The sequence below is a fragment of the Gorilla gorilla genome, chromosome 10 (assembly GCF_029281585.2).
Source record: "Gorilla gorilla gorilla isolate KB3781 chromosome 10, NHGRI_mGorGor1-v2.1_pri, whole genome shotgun sequence".
NCBI lineage: Eukaryota > Metazoa > Chordata > Mammalia > Primates > Hominidae > Gorilla > Gorilla gorilla.
In genome coordinates, this window is record NC_073234.2 from 25,451,656 (window position 1) to 25,471,459 (window position 19,804).

The following is a 19,804-nucleotide window of genomic DNA, read 5'->3' on the forward strand; positions in this document are numbered from 1 at the left end:
ATGCCTACAATTGGCCCTGCTTCCTCCTCCTGGTGGCGTGTGATGGCTTTGATTCTGCTGATCCTGTGCGTGGGATGGTTGTCGGGCTGGTGGCTCTGGGGATTTGGTGTAAGTGTTGACTCTGCCAAAGATTTGATTGGAGGAAGGCAATACCGAAGGGTCATGGCATATCCCACTAAGCTTCTCAATGGTCACTATTTGTCTATTTGTCACTATCCAATTGTCCTATACATAGCTGCCAAGATACTCTCAATAAAGGAGAACACTGACCTTTTCCTTGTGATCAAAATAGCTAAGGTTTTTATTAATTACAAGTATTTTTAAGAATTTACTACTGGCTTTTAAGAACTCCTCAGTGTGGATCCAAACTATTTTTAAAAACTATTTTGTCCCTCTTCCTATCTTGCATATCCTAAGAATCAGCCAAAATGGAGTTTTTCAATTTCATATGTAAATCCTATATTCCCCTGTCTGAAATCTTTCTCATTCTATTCTCTCTACCTAAAATTTCCTTCATCCCACTTTGTTTACTAAAATATTGTGCTTTTTTCCTCCAGGAAATCTCACAGTCCTCCAATGGCACATTGTAGTCTGCGTAGCTGTTGCTTGTTTGTGTATTTGTTAATTTTTCATGAGATATTTTAGAATCTTTCATTTATCATCTTTTATTTCTTCGTTATTTACCTAATTATCACAAGTACTTTATTTATTTATTTATTTATTTGAAACAAAGTTCCGCTCTTTCACCCAGGCTGGAGTGCAGAGGTGCTATTTTGGCTCACTGCAACCTCTACCTCCCAGGTCTGAGAGATTCTCATGCCTTAGCCTCCCGAGTAGCTGGCATTACAGGTGTGCACCACCACGGCTGGCTAAGTTGTGTATTTTTAGTAGAGACAAAGTTTCACCACGTTGGCCAGGCTGGTCTCGAACTCCTGGCCTCAAGTGATGTGCCAGCCTCGGCCTCTCAAAGTTCTGGGATTATAGGCATGAGTCACCTTGCCCAATCTTATCACAAGTACTTTAACCATAACAAGAAATTAGTATGCATTTTAAAATAAATGAATAGTTTGGCATCACACAAGGAACAGAAAATGAGTTCCTTCACCTCTCTGAACTCAGCTGAGAATCCTGTATTCAAGAAAATGTCAAAACAACCACTTTGGGCATGTTATTGATCTAGGGATCTTTTTTATTTGTGATTGTCTCCTTCAAACAGTTCACTTATTAACCCTCAGGTGTCAGTTTTGTGTATTTTTAAATTTGTTCGTTATAGCCCCTTCCTTCTTTTCAACACTGATTTAATCACGTGTATCTAGTAAACTCTTCATACATTGGCAATTTTTTTTTTTTTTTTTTTGAGATGGAGTCTTGCTCTGTCGCCCAGGCTGGAGTGCAGTGGCGCCATCTCGGCTCACTGTAAGTTCCGCCTCCCAGGTTCACGCCATTCTCCTGCCTCAGCCTCCCGAGTAGCGGGGACTACAGGCGCCCGCCACCACGCCCGGCTAATTTTTTGTATTTTTAGTAGAGATGGGGTTTCACCGTATTAGCCCGGATGGTCTCCATCTCCTTACCTCATGATCCGCCCGCCTCAGCCTCCCAAAGTGCTGGGATTACAGGCATGAGCCACCGCACCCGGCCTATTGGCAATTTTAATGAAATGAAAATTCAACAAAAAATATTTGCATCATTCCTATAATTCTGATTACAAAATGTTATTATTTATTTTTTACATCTAGCTGTCATGCAGCAAAATTACCTGCAAGTTGAGAATGAAAATCTCTCAGGAACTCTGCAACAATTAGCAAAGCACTTCTGCCAATATGTAATAAAACAATCAGAACAAAAGGGCGGCTGGGTGTGGTGGCTCACGCCTATAATCCCAGCATTTTTGGAGGCCGACAGGGGCGGATCCTGTGAGGTTAGGAGTTCAAGACCAGCCAGAACAACATGGTGAAACCCTGTCTCTACTAAAAATACAAAAAAAATTAGCCAGACATGGTGGTGGGTGCCTGTAATCCCAGCTACTCAGGAGGCTGAGGCAGGAGAATCACTTAAACCTGGGAGGTGAAGGTTGCAGTGAGCCAAGATTGTGCCACTGCACTCCAGCCAGAGACACAGAGTGAGACTCAGTCAAAAACAACAAAAACAAAAACAAAAAACAAACAAAAAAAAACAGAAGGGCACTTTTCGTAAGTATTGTTTTTTTAACGTCTTCATTTCTCCAACGCCTGGAGCATTTCTCTGATGGTAACTGAAGGGAGTCTTGGGATCTGCAGAATACATGGAATGTAGGGAAAATGTAATCCAATTTAAAAACAACAACAACAACATTCCTGTGCTTGGTTTCTCCAGGTGACTATAAACGCAGCCCCTGTGATGCCAACTGGAGATATTATGGAGATAGCTGCTATGGGTTCTTCAAACACAACTTGACATGGAAAGAGAGTGAGCAGTACTGCACTGACATGAATGCTACTCTCCTGAAGATTGACAACCAGAACATTCTGGTAAGAAGATTCTTATGTCAAATATTTTGGAGGCAAGGGAGAAAACTCTCAAATGTAACATTTGACCTTTTTTGTTTTTTTACATTTTTCTTAACATCTTTCAGTTTGTACTAATCTAAGAACTTTATGAAACCTAGTAAGAATTACAGAACCCAAATATTCAATCCAGTCATAATATTCTACAACATTGCTAGAGTTGATCAGTCAAATTGACTTGTCCCTTCCTGACAGCTCAGGTACATAGTGGGTCACACATGAAGAGTCAGCCCAGTGATGTTCTTGATCATTTGTGTCCTGTGTTGTTCTAACTTGCTGCACTGCCCACTTACTGTTTTTGTGGGCTCAGACTCATACAGGAGATATCCAGTTAAATTAATTAGCTTTTCTTTCCACTCCAACAAAATAAGAGAATTTCCTAAAACCTCAGCTCTATTACAAAAAGATTAATTGAAGACATATATGTATATCCTGAATTTGTATTACTCTAGGCTGGTGCCAGTTTAAAGATTTACAACTAAAAGTAGTCATGCAATTTTTTTGAGAAAATAGAAAGCTATAGTTGAATTTCAAGTAGAATTTATCTGTCAGGTTCTGTAGGGAAGTATATAATGTTGATATATTCTAAAGAAAAGATTAGGAGTAAGAGAAAGGTTACTAGTGGCTTAAGCTTTTAGAAATAAGCAGTCAAATGTGACTGTCACACAATATCTCCTGTGGAATGCCATTCTGAGTCTTTCATATCTGTCAAGAACCTCAAGTCACTTCCTATTTGCCAACAATGCATTCTCACTTGTTATTCTGGGAGGTGTGAGAGTATATAAACATTTGTCCTCCATTTAATTTTCCTACTCATATATTGATTGATTTACCTATTCCTTCATTAATTCAACAAATATGTGCTGAAACTATTCCAGGACTTGGACCTATGCAGTTAATAAAACAGAAAAAATAATCCTTAAGCTCAAGGAGCATAGATTTTAGTTGAAGCAACAGCCAAGAAGCAAAACAAATGACATACTATACAGTATAGTAGGTAGTGATTATTGCTAACTAGAGAAAAGTAAACCAGGAAAGGTAGATGTATGTTATTAATAAATCCCTTTGAGAAAGACATTATGTACTCCTTTACTCAACTAAAACAAATTAATACTTCTATAGGGAACATTTTATAGGCAAGCTAAGCAATAAAACCAAACCACGTAGAGTTTTAAATCTAAGGAATATAAAGCTCACCAATAATGTATTTCTTTGTGTTTTCTTTCTCTGTTTACATTTATTCCTTTGAGTCATGTTTGGTAGTCTGAGAGTATAATCCTCAATTGATTGAAGATATAAATATATGTTATAAACACATAGGAACATTAGAATATCAGCTATTTTGTGTACAATTTTACCTGCATCCTACAAGCTTTTTTAAGTTCTCAGACAAGTGAAATTGGCACAGATTCAAATATCAAATGAAATACATTAATATAGACATGTAATCCAACTTTTTTTTTTGTCCAGGGTCTTATCATAAAGCTTTGTCTTTATGTCATTATCAACAGCTGTGGAGGGATTCTGACCATTGTGTTTATTTATGTTTACAATAGGAATACATCAAAGCCAGGACTCGGTTAATTCATTGGGTCAGATTATCCCACCAGAACTCTAATGAGGTCTGTAAGTGGGAGATGGCTCTGTTCTCTAAAAAAATATGTAAGTCCCCGACACCCAGAATAGAAAGTAATACTAGAAACTTATTCTTGAGATCCGCTTTCATCTCAGTCCAAGTCACTTAATAATTGAAATGTGTCTCTATAACCTACTATGGGTTATATAATCAGCAGCTGAGTCACTTACTCCCTACTTCAAACAAGAGAGCACTGGTCATAAGACAATTCTACCTTCCCCTCTCCCATTCTTAAACTCTTTATCTAAGCCACAACCCATTTTTATACCTGATATTATTCCCATTCATTTCTATATTCATCTTTACCATGGAACAGTGTGTGTGTGTGTGTGTATGTGTGTGTGTGTGTGTGTGTTTAAATTGCTCTGATTCTCTGCATATATATGTATATATATAGAGAGAGAGAGAGACGGAGTCTCGCTCTATCACCAGGCTGGAGTGCAGTGGTGCGATCTTGGCTCAATGCAACCTCCACCTCCTGGGTTCAAGTGAGTCTCATGCCTCAGCCTCCTGAGCAGCTGGGATTACAGACACGCGCCACCACACCAGCTAATTTTTGTATTTTTAGTAGAGATGGGGTTTCAGCATCTTGGCCAGAATGATCTCCATCTCCTGACCTCATGATCCGCCTGCCTCAGCCTCCAAAGTCCTGGGATTACAGGCATGAGCCACCTCAGCCTCCAAAGTGCTGGGATTACAGGCATGAGCCACCACGCCTGGCCCTCTCCACATATTTTTAAAACAAAATTTCGTCCTTATTATTTTACAGTTGAAAATTGTAAACTTGAGAGTCTTTTGACTTTTCAGTGGCATTTTGCCTACTCTTCTATCCTCCAAGTCTCCAAGAATTGGATACATTGTCATTCACAAGATAATTCCAATGTCCATTAGTGAAGCTCTATCCTTCTACACATGATGCAGGCAAATGGGCTGTTAGCACCGGGTTGTGAACTTCAGTTGCTTCTTATATGGTTTTCCAATGTCCAGTCTCAACATCTTTTGTCCATCCTATATATCAAAACTGCAGTCTCTCTCCAATTAAAATGTAAACTGATAACCAAATCTTGTACAATATGATCATTACTTACACCATTAATTAACTTATTTAATAAATATTTAGTATTTACTATAGGTAGGATCTCAGGATACTATAGCTACTACTCTTCACAGACCATGGGCTTTATCTCCTATTACTTGCTGCCTCATTCACAATATTGCAGACAAATTAGTGGGTTTTTTTTTATTCTTCCAACAAATTAAACTCGTTTTTTAATCTCAAGGCTTTTGCATTTGCTATTTTCTTCTCCTAGAATGCTCTGCCTCCACAGCTCCATGACTGTTTCCTTCTTGTGAATCAAGTCTCTATTTAAACATCACTTCTTCAATGAGGCTAAGTCTAATTACCCAAACTAAATTAGCTTCCCTTCAGCCCACATCCACACAGTCTACCACTGTTTTGTTTCTTTGTAACTTTACCACTGTCAGAAATTTTCTTGTCTATTTGTGGGCTTCTTACTGGCATCACCCCACTGAAATGGAAGTTCCCCAACAGGAAAGCCCATGGCTTTCTTGCCTTTCTGTACCAGTCTATCCTCAGCCCATAGAACAACTTTGTCACATAGTTATGTAGATATATGCTAAATAAACTAATAAATATATATTCCTTGTCCTCTCGTGATAAACGTTCTAGAAGAGAATAAAGATAAGTTAACAGCCATTACAATACAGCATGCTGTCTTAGATCATCTATCCTGTAACATAAATCCTCAGTTCAAAAATATTGAATCAACTCACTTTTCCATGAACCTATTCCCATCCATTGCAGATACTTGTCCTGTCCATCTCCTGTCTCCTGTCCCATCCATTGCAGCTCCTTTTCCTGTTCATCTAAATCCTGCCCTTCCATCAATACCAAACTAAAGTCTGATCTTGTAGATAAAGGCTTTTCCCATTATTTCAGAGCTATCTCAATCTCTTCTTTGGGGCTCCTATTGTACTAGTGTTCCCTTGCTCCTTAATCTTATGCTACATGAAATTGCTACTGAGCTTTTCAGATATACATACCTTGTACTACCAAGCAGGTTGGGAGCTACTCAACAATGAGAAACTTTTTTTTTTCCTGTTTTCCCCAGAGTCTCCATTTTGTGCATCAAAATACTATACACAGAGTTTGATTGTTGATTGTTTCCTTAGTTTTTGAAGGAATTTATTCTACCTTTCCCATTCACAGGTTTGGGCTTTCTGAAGATGGAAAAGGAAATATGAATTGTGCCTATTTTCATAATCAGAAAAGGCACTCTACCTTCTGTGAGAACAAACATTATTTAATGTGTGAGAGGAAAGCTGGCATGGCCAAGGTGGACCAGCTACCTTAATGCAAGGAAAGGGGCAGGATATCACAGATAAGGGCTTTATTGCCCAATAAAAGTTCTGAATGAAGAAATCAATAGCCATAAATTGGTTATTTCTTCCTTTCTTCCTTTGATGTCATTTTTAGTATTATCTTTACTACCAGAATCACTTACCTACTCCCTTCTTTGAATATCCAGAACCCAACATGTAAATTGATCACTTGCTTCTCAATTATTCTACTTTCCCTTAATTTTCTCTCTTCTTGTCTAATTTCTAATTACCTGAATATAATATGATTTACTGCATCTTCATATATACACATATAAAATTAAAATCAGGACAATATAGATTAGTGCTTAATTAAGTTGGGCAAAATATCGAAGCTTAAAATGTGTGCAGAATATCTAAGTTTGAAAGATAGCATGACGTAACAAAAAGAATACTAAACTTGGAATCGGTAGAATAATTTAGATAATGTCACTTAAAGTACAATCATGAACAAGTCACATAGATTTTCCAACTTCCATTTTCTCATACTTGAAATAGGAATAATACATCCTCCATTTATACCTCACAGTTCTACAACTTAAAATAAAACTTTGTAGTGTTAACTATACCAGAAACTTTACAAAAACAGGCACTGTGACTTCTCCATTTACTATTGTATTACCATCGCCAACCCCAGATCCTGGCTTACAGGAAACAGAGAGACATTACACAAATACAATTACTATTCCAAGTTCATTTCTGGTTAGACTCAACAGCAGTAATTTTTTGTGCAAAAGAAGGAAAAGAAAGTTTGTAAGAAAGCTCATGGGGTTTGTAAAATGAATAAATGCTTCTCAACAAGGCCCAGAGGCTACTACACAGAAGGACAAGTTAAAATGCTTTATTTAGGTCTTTTCCTAACAGCTCTATGCTTGCTTCTTGCTGAATAACTCAGCAAGTATTTATAGAATACACGGAAAGGCACCCTTTCACAGGATAATAGGCAAAAATTGCATTTCTTTCCCACAGCTTCCCTTCTTTAACTAGTGAATACAATTTATAAACATGAGTCTCAAGCATCTCAACTGAGATGTTGGTTAAAACATGGAGATGTTCAAACACAAATGCTGACGTTACTCAGTGGGAAGGCTGAGGACACACAGAGACGTGGGTTTTTACAAGCACCATGACATAATTCTTGTAGAGGTAGTCTTTAATACAGTTAGAGAAATATCACTACTTCAGAACTTACTCTCTGTATGGCTTTGGATAAGTAATTTAGTGTCTTTAAAACTCTATTTCCTCATCTATGAAATGGGTTTAATATTTTGACCTTGCTCATAAGGTAATTGTAAACCTCATTTAATATGACTATATAAAGTACTGATCAGAATACCAAGCATGTAATACATACTCAGTAAGTGTGTGTTACTCTTAAAGCTTTGTGCACTAACACTCAAAGACACTTGAATCTTTATCTTTTTTCTAGACTATCAATTAACAAGCAGATTTGGAGGGCTTAGGAAAAATAACAGAAACACCTCAAATGTTACTTGCTACTTCAAATGTCTAGAGATCTTGGATTTGGAGTGAATGTATTATTATTTTCTTATTTTTAACTGTTTATTTAGAGAAACCGAATAGGAACTAATAATTCAGAACACTATCCAAAAATTAGCCATAACTTTGGCTTTTGTTTCGTCTCCCAAAAATGGAAAAGCTTACATTCATACATCACTATGGCACACATAAATTTAGAAGGATAGTATTTTAGTGCATGGCAACAATACAATTTAAAAATGTAAGTCAATCGAACTGTGCCTACAAAGATTTTTTTCCTGGTATTCGTATCTAAAGCATCTTACACATGGAATCAAAATAACACAAATGTTAGTAGCACAAATCAGAACACTTCATTCCAAATACTTAATCTTCTGCATATTATCTAAGTGAACTTAGCAAAATTCGACTCCTCTGTGTTTCAAATTACAACTAAGTTACAAGCATACCTCAGAAGTATTGTAGACTCAGTTCCAGACCACCACAATAAAGCAATTATTGCAATAAAGTAAGTCACACTAATTATTTGGTTTCCTAATGCATATACAAGTTATATTTGCCCTAAACTGACGTCTATTGAGTACACAATAGCACTATGTCTACAAATGCACATACTTTAATTTAAAAATACAATACTGTATTGCTGAAAATGCTAACGATTACCTGAGTCTTTAATGAGTGGAAACCTTTTAGCTGGTAGAGGGTCGTGCCTTGACGTTGATGGATGCTGACTGATCAGAGTGGTGGTTGCTGAAGGATGGGGTAGATGCAGATGCGGCTATTTTAAAAATAAGACAACAGTCGGCTGGGCGCGGTGGCTCACGCCCTGTAATCCCAGCACTTTGGGAGGCTGAGGCGGGTGGATCACGAGGTCAGGAGTTGGAGACCATTCTGGCCAACATGGTGAAATCCTGTCTCTACTAAAAATACAAAAATTAGCTGGGCGTGGTGGTGCACGCATGTAGTCCCAGCTACTTGGGAGGCGGAGGTTGCAGTGAGCCGAGATCACGCCACTACACTCCAGCCTGGTGACAGAGTGAGATTCCGGAAAAAAAAAAAAAAAAAAAGACAACAGTGAAGTTTGTGGCATCAATTCATTCTTCCTTTTATGAAATTTTTATCTGTAGCATGAAATCATGTGAAATAGCATTTTACCCATAGTAAACTTCTTTCAAAATTGGAGTCAATCCTCTCAAATCCTGCTACTGCTTTAAAAACTAAGTTTATGCAGTATTTGAAATCCTTTGTTATTATTTCAACAATGTTCACAGCGTGTTCACCAGGAGTAATATTTGTCTCAAGAAACCATTTTATTTGCTCATCCATAGGAAGCAGCTCCTCATCTGTTCAAGTTTCCTCGTGAGATTGCGTCAACTCAGCCACATCTTCAGCCTCCACTTCCAGTTCTAGTTCTCTTGCTATTTCCACCACATCTGCAGTTACTTCCGCCACTGAAGTCTTGAACCCCTCAAAGTCATCCATGAGGGTTGGAGTCAACTTCTTCCAAGCGCCTGTTAATGTTGATACTTTGACTCCTTCCATGAATCACAAATCTTCTCAATGACATCTAGAATAGTAAATCCTTTCCAGGTGGTTTTCAATTTACTTTGCTCTGATATATCAGAAGAATCACTATCCATGGCAGTGATAGCCTTATGAAATTTATTTCTTAAAGAATAAGACTTGAAAGTCAAAATTACTCCTTGATCCATTGGTTGCAGAAATGGAGGCTGTGTTAGCAGGAATGAAAACATTAATATCCTGGTACATCTTCATCGGAGCTCTAGAGTGAATAGAGGCATTGTCAATGAGCAGTAATATTTTGAGAAAAAAAAAAGCTTTTTTTTCTGAGCAGTAGTTCTCAACAGTGAGCTTAAAATGCTCAGTAAACAATGCTATAAACAAATGTGCTGTCACCCAGACTTTGTTGTTTTACTTATAGAGAATAGGCAGGGTATATTTAGGATAATTCTTAAGGTCTCTAGGGCTTTTGAAATGATAATTGACTATTGGCTTTAACTTAAAGTCACCAGCTGCATTAGCCCCTAACAATAGAGTCAGCTTGTCCTTTGAAGCTTTCAAGCCTGCCATTGACTTTTCCTCTCCAGCTATAAAAGTCCTAGATGTCATCTTTCCAATACAAAGCTGTTTCATCTACACTAAAAATCTGTTGTTTAATGTAGCAACCTTCAATTATCTTAGCTTTATCTTCTGGATAACATTCTCCAGTTTCTAAATCAATATTTGCTGCTTCATCTTTCATTTTTTTGTTAGAGATGGGTTCTTTCCTTAAACCTCATGGACCAACCTCTGCTAGCTTCCAATTTTTCTTCTACAACTTCCTTACCTCTCTCACTCATCATAGAATTGAAAAGAGTTAGGGCTTTGCTCTGAATTAGGCTTTGGCTTAAGAGAATGCTGTAATTGGCTTGATCTTCTATCTAGACCACTAAACTTTCTCCATATTAGCAATAAGGCTATCTTGCTTTCTTATTACTTGTATGTTCACTAGAGCAGCACTTTTAATTTCCTTCTAGAATGTTTCCTTTACATTCACAACTTGGCTAGCTGTTTTACATAATAAGCCTAGCTTTTGGTTTATCTTTGCTGTTGACATGTCTTCCTCACTAAACTTAATCATTTTTAACTTTTGATTTAAAGTGAGAGACATGCAACTCTTTCCCTCAACTCTTACAGGCCTTTGTAGCATTATTAATTGACCTATTTTTAATATTGTTAGGTCTCAGGGAATATAAGGAGGCTCAAGGAAAAGGTACAGAGATGATGGAACAGCCAGTTGGTGGAACAGTCAGAACATACACAGTATTTATTGATATTTATCAATTAAGTTAACCATCTTATATGAGTATATAGTTCATGGTGGGTCCCCCAAACAATTATAACAGTAACATCAAAGATCACCGTAACAGGTAATAATAATGAAAAGTTTTGAAATATTATGAGAATTACCAATATGTGACACAGAGGCATAAAGTAACCATATGTTGTTGGAAAAAATGGCACTGATAGGATTGCTTGACACAGAGTTGCCGCAAATCTTCACTTTTTAAAAAATGCAGTATCTGCAAAGCGCAATAATGCAAAGCTCAATAAAACAAGATATGCCTGTACTCTATACTAATGATAGTGCCTATTTCATTGAGCTATTGGTAATAATCAAAATAATTCATGTATAAGTTCTTGAAAATAGTACTCGGAATATAATTAGCAATAAGTAAAGGTACGATTAAAAACATCAAAAGTAATAAAAGGAACATATTAGTCCTTCATTGGGAGAAGACAATGGCTCCATACAATGAAATTTATCAGGGAATGTTCTATATTTGGGGAAAAGGAGTCTTTCTGAGCCTGATTTTTAGTGCTGATAAAATTTGAGAACAATTGGAAATTAATGACAACTTAAGCTTCTGTTACTCTGTTCCTAACATTAGTCTCAATGTACATTTGGTATGCTTATGATTTCTTCCTCTGTTTCTCCTCAAAATAGAAGTGATCCTACTTTAAGGCTATGTGGGATTAGGTTACATTAATTTTCAGATCCGAATCTCAGGTCACATGAGCATCATATAAAATATTGAAGAATGGGGCCAGGCACAGTGGTTCACGCCTATAATCCCAGCACTTTGGGAGGCCGAGGCAGGTGGATCACCTGAGGTCAGGAGTTTGAGACCAGCCTGGCCAACATAGTGAAACCCTGTCTCTACTAAAAATACAAAAATTAGCCAGGCGTGGTGGCGGGTGCCTGTCATCCCAGCTACTTGGGAAGCTGAGGCAGGAGAATTGCTCGAACCCAGGAGGCAGAGGTTGCAGTGAGCCGAGATAGGGCCACAGCACTCCAGCCTGGGCGACAAGAGTGAAACTCTGTCTAAAAAAAAAAAAAAAAAAGAATAAATAAATTAAACAAATAAAATTTGTTGGATATTCTCTTCAATTGCCCCTGGGGATTCTCTCAGTTCCAACCTGTGCTTTGAGAGGCTGAGCTCAAATGAACACATTATCAGGGCAAACAAACTTGGCCCCTAGCTTCTAGTTAATTCAGCCAATAGAAGGCACTGGTGATCAGGGCTCTTGTCAGGCAGGTCATGCAGTTCCAATAAACATTTTCAACTTAATTATTCAGGTGACCTGACAGCTTCCCAGTGCATATGTCACACCCCTTTTTGGTTCCCTTAACACTTCCCGAAACTTTATATACAGTCCTTTAATTAAATGCCCTTAGATTACCCCTTGAGTATGCCATTTGTTTCCTTCTGGGGGCCTGATTGCTAGGGAGAAGACTGATGAATCCAGTGAGATACTGAAACAAAAGTAAACAGTGTAATTTTGCATATTATTGGGACTCATAGACTATATTACTTAGACATAACCTTTGGCCATAAAGATAAGTGGTCAAATGATGAATGATGATTAAAGTCTCAAATTTCTGATGCTATAGTCACAAGATGTGGCCGAAACGCTAAATAATTCATGCTTTCCTTCTAGAGTGAAGTGGTCCTCAAGAGCTTGCTGTGCAGGCAAAAAATACATTTTTCAAGCTCAAACCTCATGTCCAAAAGTGGGCATGTCTTTGGTGGATGTGAATGTGAGACATGCTATTCTAGGTTATAGCTTTCAAGAGCAGGTGTGGATTCATCACCTTCTCTTTTCTTTTCCAGTGGATAGAAGTCAAGGGCTCCAATGTCTCACAAGACGAAAGAATCCCAAGTCTCATTTGGAGGAATGCTATCACTAACTAGGATTCCTGGAGCTAAAACATTATGTAAGATACAAACTTTTATTGTGTTAAGTTACTGATATTTTGAGGTTTATTTATCACAGTTAAGTAGCATTACAGTAACAGATATACAGTATGTAAATTTATTTTAAGGTTGAAATCCCTTCCTAGCTTTGTTGTTTAAGGCTACCCAGTGATCTCCCACCCTTTACACCGTGGTTTGCCCTATGTGAGTTATCTTTATATCTTCACTATCTAGGTCACCCCATGCTTCATCTCCTATACCAAATGCAAGTGCGTTCTTTGCACTTACATCTTTTTCTTCTGAACTCACTGCTATCACCTTCAACATCTGCTACATTTTGGAAACCGGATAAAAAAATGTTCTATCATTGGCCATTCTAAATTCAGTTCTCTCTCATTTCCTTTTTCACCAAGTTGTGTTTTGGCTTAGACTTCATAAACTTCCACTTTCTGAATGAAGGTGCATCTATTCTACTCCTTAAACACAAACATATTTTCCCACTACTGTGAAAATGTAACCAATTTCAGTTCTTACACCAACCTGCTCCAAACCACAAGAGGAGTTATTTGTTCCAGCCTCCTGTGTGGACTGCTTTCCTATCAAAGCACCTCAGACATGCACGAGGAAGAAATATACACCTCTCTTCAGTGGGATAGCCCCGCACCAGACACTTACCAGAAATGTCTGTCTTCCAACAAATGTTCAGGTAACCAGTTCTAACTATTTTGTGTGAGACTTTAGAGTTCATGTTTTTTTTTTTTTTCTGCTCTATCATGAGGCCAAGATGTTTACTCTAATCTGAGATAATCTACCTAAGGGTACTGTAATGTCCGTGAAATGCTAATGAAGTGGAGAAGGATTAAGTAAAGGTGAAAAATAAAAAGAGCAATAAACTTGATAAATGAGCGGAACTATTTTTTCCTCTGCCTCTCTAGAAAAGAAAAGGAATACCTAGATTTGGGAAATACGTGAAAAAATACAACTTTAATTAACTGAACTCCTATTAAAACATTCTGCAAATTATCTGATAAATACTAAGAAATAAAAAGAGAAAACATAGGTTGAAAAACTGGCAAGATCTCATTGGCCTAGAGTTGTTGGCTATAGTGATTAGTTCTGTCTGTATCATTTAATATCTATATTAGTTCCTGTCTGCTGGTGTAACCAATCACACAGACTTAGGGGATTAATAGAACGTAAATTTATTATCTCAGGGCTCTAGATGTCACAAGTTGAAATGGATTTCAATGGGCTGAAACCAAGGTGTTGGCAGGGATCGAGTGGAAGACTCTATCCCTTGTCTTTTCTGGTTTCTAGAGCTGGATTTATTGCTTTCCTTGGCTCATGGACCCTTCTTCTGTCTTGAAAGCCAACAACATAACCTCTTTAAATGTTTCTCAGCCTCCATTATCATGCCATGCTCTGTCCCTCCGATATCCTACCTCTCATTTAAAAAGGATCCAGATAATTCAGGCTAATCTTCCCATCCCAAATCCTTAACTTAATGACATCTTCAAAGTCCCTTTTCCACATAAGGTAACTCACAAGTCCCAGGAATTATGACACTGGCATGTTAGGCAGGGGCATTTCTCTGCCTATCACAATATTCAAAGATAAATTTTAACTATTTTTCTCTGATTAGTGTTTTGAATACAAAAAAATCACATATTCCTTTTTTTTTCCTCTCTGCAGGGTTGTAAAATTACCTTGGAAAACTTGTTCGTCTTCCAAAAAATGTATATTTAAAAGTATATATTTAAAATGTGTATCTTTCTTTTATTTAATCATGTTCAAGTAACACTGAAGAGATGGGGAGATGTGAGACAGCATTTTTTATTTCAAAACATAAAGCCAGCATTTGGCTTGGGGGAATCTCTAAAAGATTGTTGGAAAAGAATACATATAATTAGTTTGTAAGGTGTGACATCAAAGATAAGGATAACAGAAGTATACTATTAAATCTACTTAATTTGGCAGTTTCCATATCACATATATTCCAAGTTATGAGTTGTATTTCAGTGCATTTGAGCAAAGGTTCTCTTTTTCCTTTTCTTTTACACATCGCAGGCCCCAACAACTCTCAGTAGAAATGCCAGCGTTAATTCCTTCTTTTACTCAATCTCAATCTATCCTTGCCCCGTCTTTTTTATCTGCTTTCTCTAACTCGGTATCATTTTTCCTATTCCGTGGTTAGGAGCATGCTGTCTTGTGATGGTGATTTCATGTATTTTCTGCATGGGATTATTAACAGCATCCATTTTCTTGGGCGTCAAGTGTAAGTACTAAAAGATATTTTCAAAATATGTATATCATTATATATAAAACTTCATAATTTATAAATGGATGGAAAATCAATTCATATGTGAATGCACATAAATGATATAAAATAATGGCCCCAAATTTCAATCATTTGATAGAACTCTCTGAGCACTTGGATGCCACTGATAACTTTCAATGATCTATTGCATGTTTTTTTAAGTCAAATCATGTGCTATAGGTCTTTGGGAGAAACAATGAAAATAATAACATATTCTGATTCAATTTGTGAGTCATGTTAACATGCTAAAGCATGCAATTTGAAAGATTTCACATTCTGCTTTTCTGTTTCTAATACATTTCAATTAAATTTGACTTTTAAAGATTATTTATATTAGGCAAGTTTCAATTTAAAATGTTTAATGCAAACCCGAGAGCTTCGTTCGACCACATTTAACCACATTGCTTTTTAGTCCAAATAGAAGACATACTTTTATGTTTGGCCAGTGAAATTTTCATAAAATATAATAATTACAGAGCTTCAGATTCCAGAAAAAGAACAATGTACCTCTAACATCACTCATGCTAGCACTAAGAAAAATGTAGATGTTTCTTTCTTATATGCCTTTGCAAATCATATCTCTATCTAAAAGACATCAGCTGGAGAGGAAGAATTATGAACTCTGAGAATAAGGAAGGGAAAGGTTCAGATTCGCATTCACAAAGTATAGGAAGTTTGATCTTGCTTAGGTAATGTCATGAGCTTCATTTTTTGCTGGTTTTTAGAGGAACGTTTTAAGAATTGCCAATAGCTTAATCAGTAACTGTTACTTCGTCTGTCTCCTCAAATAAAGTTTCACAGCTTAACAGAAATGTTAGAACTTCAAGACAGCTTTCTTTTTCTCTATCTACTCTCTTTGGGTCTTATTAAAAAATACATATTTTAGGCAAATGTGAGTTCGTTTTTTAAGAAGCACACATATTAAATACCTGTGGAAACAATTTATATTTAAAAGACCAGTTCAGTCAATTAACATCTAATAATCCACTTTCTTCTGTAAAAATTGAGGAATTTAAATGACACATTGCCAAACTTCATTGTAACTCTACAATATAAGAATCCATATTTAACTTGCATTGCAAATATCAAAAAATACTCTTTAAATGTTAATTCTGTATAATGAATTTCAATGTTATTTTACAAATGATAATGATTTGGGGTAATAAGATTTTAAAACTTAACATATAAAACCATTTCCAATTACAAACAAAATTAACTGAAGATGCAACATCTTGAAGCACTGTTGTCAAGTGAATGGGATATATAATTTGTTTTTTATATAAACATAAATCTATAGTCTCCAATTGCCAAATATTTTGTCTACTATATAGACAAAAATCATATACTACATAATAAGGATGATTATAAAAGTACACTTTAGGCCAGGCGTGGTGGCTCATGCCTGTAATCCTAGCACTTTGGGAGGCCGAGGCGGGCGGATTGCCTAAGGTCAGGAGTTCAAGACCAGTCTGGCCAACATGGTGAAACATCATCTCTACTAAAAGTGCAAAAAAATTAGCCAGGAGTGGTGGCATGTGCCTGTAATCCTAGCTACTCCGGAGGCTGAGGAAGAATTGCTTGAACCAGGGAGGTGGAGGTTGCAGTGAGCCAAGATTGTACCACTGTACTTCCAGCCTGGGTGACAGAGTGAGACTCTGTCTCAGAAAAGAAAAAAAAAAGATACACTCTACATTTTCCCTGTTGTCAAAAGATTTGCTGTTCAGTGTATACCTAAGTGTCTTCTCCATCTAGTAAACGAAATCTCTTTATATGAAACCTATAAATCATGTTCCTAAGATAGTGAATTACTTTAAACTGTATTAATTAATTGTGACCCAGCAGTACCACTTTTGGAAATTGTTCCTATAGATAAACCTGCAATTTAACAATAGGGGAAAAGCCTCAAATACCCACCACACTGATAAGAGACCATGTTAATAAATAATGGTACATCATCTATACAATAGAATACCTTGAAGCAAGAACAACAAAAGAAAGAAGAAACACTTCTGTATGTAAAGTGCAAAAAAGCAGCATTTAAAACCTGGCTGATGAGATCAATTGTACCCCAAACATCAGCATCATGTACCTGAGTAACAAACCTGCACATGTACCCCCTGAATCTAAATAAAAGCTGAAATTATTTTTTAAATGTATATGCTATGTTACAATTTGATTAAGAATGAACGTTTTCTTGAATTTAAACAAACAATGGAAGGTTATATAAGAAATACTAAAAGTGAGGGCAAGAGGAGTGAGATAAATAGTGACGAGGAGGAGAAAAAGATATTTCAATGTTTACTTTTTGGATTTTTTAAAATGTTTTAATCCTATGAATGTAGTATATATTTAAAAAATGTTTACTCCCCAAACACAAATTGTATGAAGAAAATGTTACTTTGATGTGGATAAAAGAAACATAGCTAGAAAACCATGTGCTTAAGACTTCCAGTAATTTCTAGAAAATTCTTACAAATAAAAGTTTTTACTTTTTTTCTTTTGTCTTACTAGCTAAAAATATATACTTACAAAACTTAAATATCACTGTACAGGTGTAAAGTATATTTTCCTTTAGCTTTTGTTCTAGTGACTGTTAATTTTTATTGTTGTTGTTTTTGAATTTATAATTTGCCTAGGTCTTCTTATACATTTTTAACACTTAAGGCTTTAAAAAAATAAAACCAGTTACCATAATAAAACTGTTGTGTTAAGCAATAAGCAGCTTCTTCATGTGAAACATTCTGTTCAATAACTAATTACTTGTCCCGGCTAGTTACAGATTATGTTATAGCCAGTAGGCTTTGAGTTACAAAAGTCATGTTTATTTTTTAATAAATATTCCATTTTGATTATGTTCTATTTTAAATTCAAATGTTACATCCAATTTTCTTTATGAAAACTTGCATTGCAAGACAAATATGAAAACATATTTAAATTATATACACATATGTATTTTTTAAATAGGACCATGTTTCTGACAAAAAGTGGTAAATGAAAACTATAACCTTTTATTTAAAAGTATCATAACATGAACATAATGAAAGTGCTAATTACAAATTGCTCATATATATTACTAAAGGCCAGTAACTGACAATAGAAGGACTGGTAAAATTAATTATGTCATATTTATATAAAAGAACACAATGCCATTATTTAAAGAATTCTTCTAGAACCATTGTTATTGTTTTGGAAATATGGTTATGCAATATTTTCTCACAAAAGAAGCAGATTTCTAAAAAGACATTTATATAAAAATATGGTTTTCTAAAGGTTGTATATAAAATACTTTTCTATATACATACATAGAAAAGAGTTTCAATAGATATAAACCAAATACTAATGGCCATTATTTGAGTGGTAGTTTTCAAAGTAAGTAGACTTAATTTTAATTTTCTTCCTACTATTTCACATTTTCTAATTTTTCTACCGCATTATTTATGCCATTAATTTTTGTATTAAAAAAGCTCTATAGTTCAAAATATTTTCTAAGAAATCAGCTTTTTAATTTGTTTTTACCGTTCATTTTCTTAATTCATCAATTAGGTACAATGTATGATATCATATAACAAATCATTTTATTTGGGGGACGTTAAAAGTATTTTGTTATTTTCCCCAGGTAATTATATTGTTTTGTCTTTATTCCTCATTGCAAATTTATTACAACTTCAACCCCAATAAAGGTGCTATATTTTGCTTCCCATTTAGGGTAAAACTCTGAAGAGAAGTCTCATTTCCCTTTCTCCAGTTTTATTACAGTTTCATATAGTATAAGCTGTTCAGACAGTAATAAACAACAGCTTCTATGATATAGCTAATCTAAAAAAGTATCTAAATATAAAATTTTAGAATTATATCTTGAATCTAAGAGGAAAATTATTATTTTTCAATGTCTAAACATGCCAGATTATTAATAGGATAAAATCAGAGCATCACTGTCCTACACTTGACTCTGGTTAGATCCATCATTTTGCTAAAAAGAGAGAAAAAGATCCAAGCAGCTGACAGCCTGCGTTTTTTTTAACTATCCACCGATGGACAGGGCATAAACATCTGCTTTCTCTAGTCCATGGCTTTTGATTTCTGGCATTTTCTTCTCAGCAGCAATGTTGATAAGTAAAACAGATCAGAATATGTAGATATGTAAATGTTTTCTTTTCCTTTTCTTGCTCTGTTGCCTAGGCCGGAGTGCGGAGTGCAGAGTGCAGGGTTATGATCTCACCTCACTGCAACCTCTGCCTTCTGGGTTCAAGTGCCTCTCCTGTCTCAGCTTCCTGAGTAGCTGGGATTACATGCACACGCCACCACGCCCAGCTAATTTTTGTATTCTTAGTAGAGAAGAGGCTTTGCCATATTGGCCATGGTGGTCTCGAACTCCTGACCTCAAGTGATCCACCCCCATCAGCCTCCCAAAGTGCTGGGAGTACAGGCAAGAGCCACCACGCCCAGCCTGTCTTGGTCAGATGATTTTTGTGTGTGATCTTGGTTACCTCCGTTTTGTGGTTAAAAATATGAAAATAATTTTACAGATTTGCCCATTTGTTCTCTTTTGTTGTTCTATTTCTCTCTAAAAGAGGATTTTTAATCCTAAAGGTCTGGCTGACATACATAGGTGTTTTTATTTGTTTTTTAATTCACTAATTAACTTTTC

The 19,804-nt window shown here is 36.0% G+C and overlaps 1 protein-coding gene and 1 pseudogene across 1 annotated transcript in view; both read left to right on the plus strand.

The window, feature by feature from the left end:
* On the plus strand, positions 1–6,554 carry LOC109029029 (C-type lectin domain family 1 member B-like; annotated as a pseudogene).
* The window catches only part of CLEC9A (C-type lectin domain containing 9A), a 26,092-nt gene continuing 8,651 nt past the window's right edge, over positions 2,364–19,804 (plus strand). Inside the window, exons 1-4 of the mRNA XM_019037781.2 lie at positions 2,364–2,507; positions 12,756–12,859; positions 13,415–13,545; positions 15,034–15,114. Of these exons, the coding sequence (XP_018893326.1) occupies positions 13,455–13,545; positions 15,034–15,114 (172 nt within the window). The 5' untranslated portion in view covers positions 2,364–2,507; positions 12,756–12,859; positions 13,415–13,454. The remainder of the gene's footprint in view (positions 2,508–12,755; positions 12,860–13,414; positions 13,546–15,033; positions 15,115–19,804) is intronic.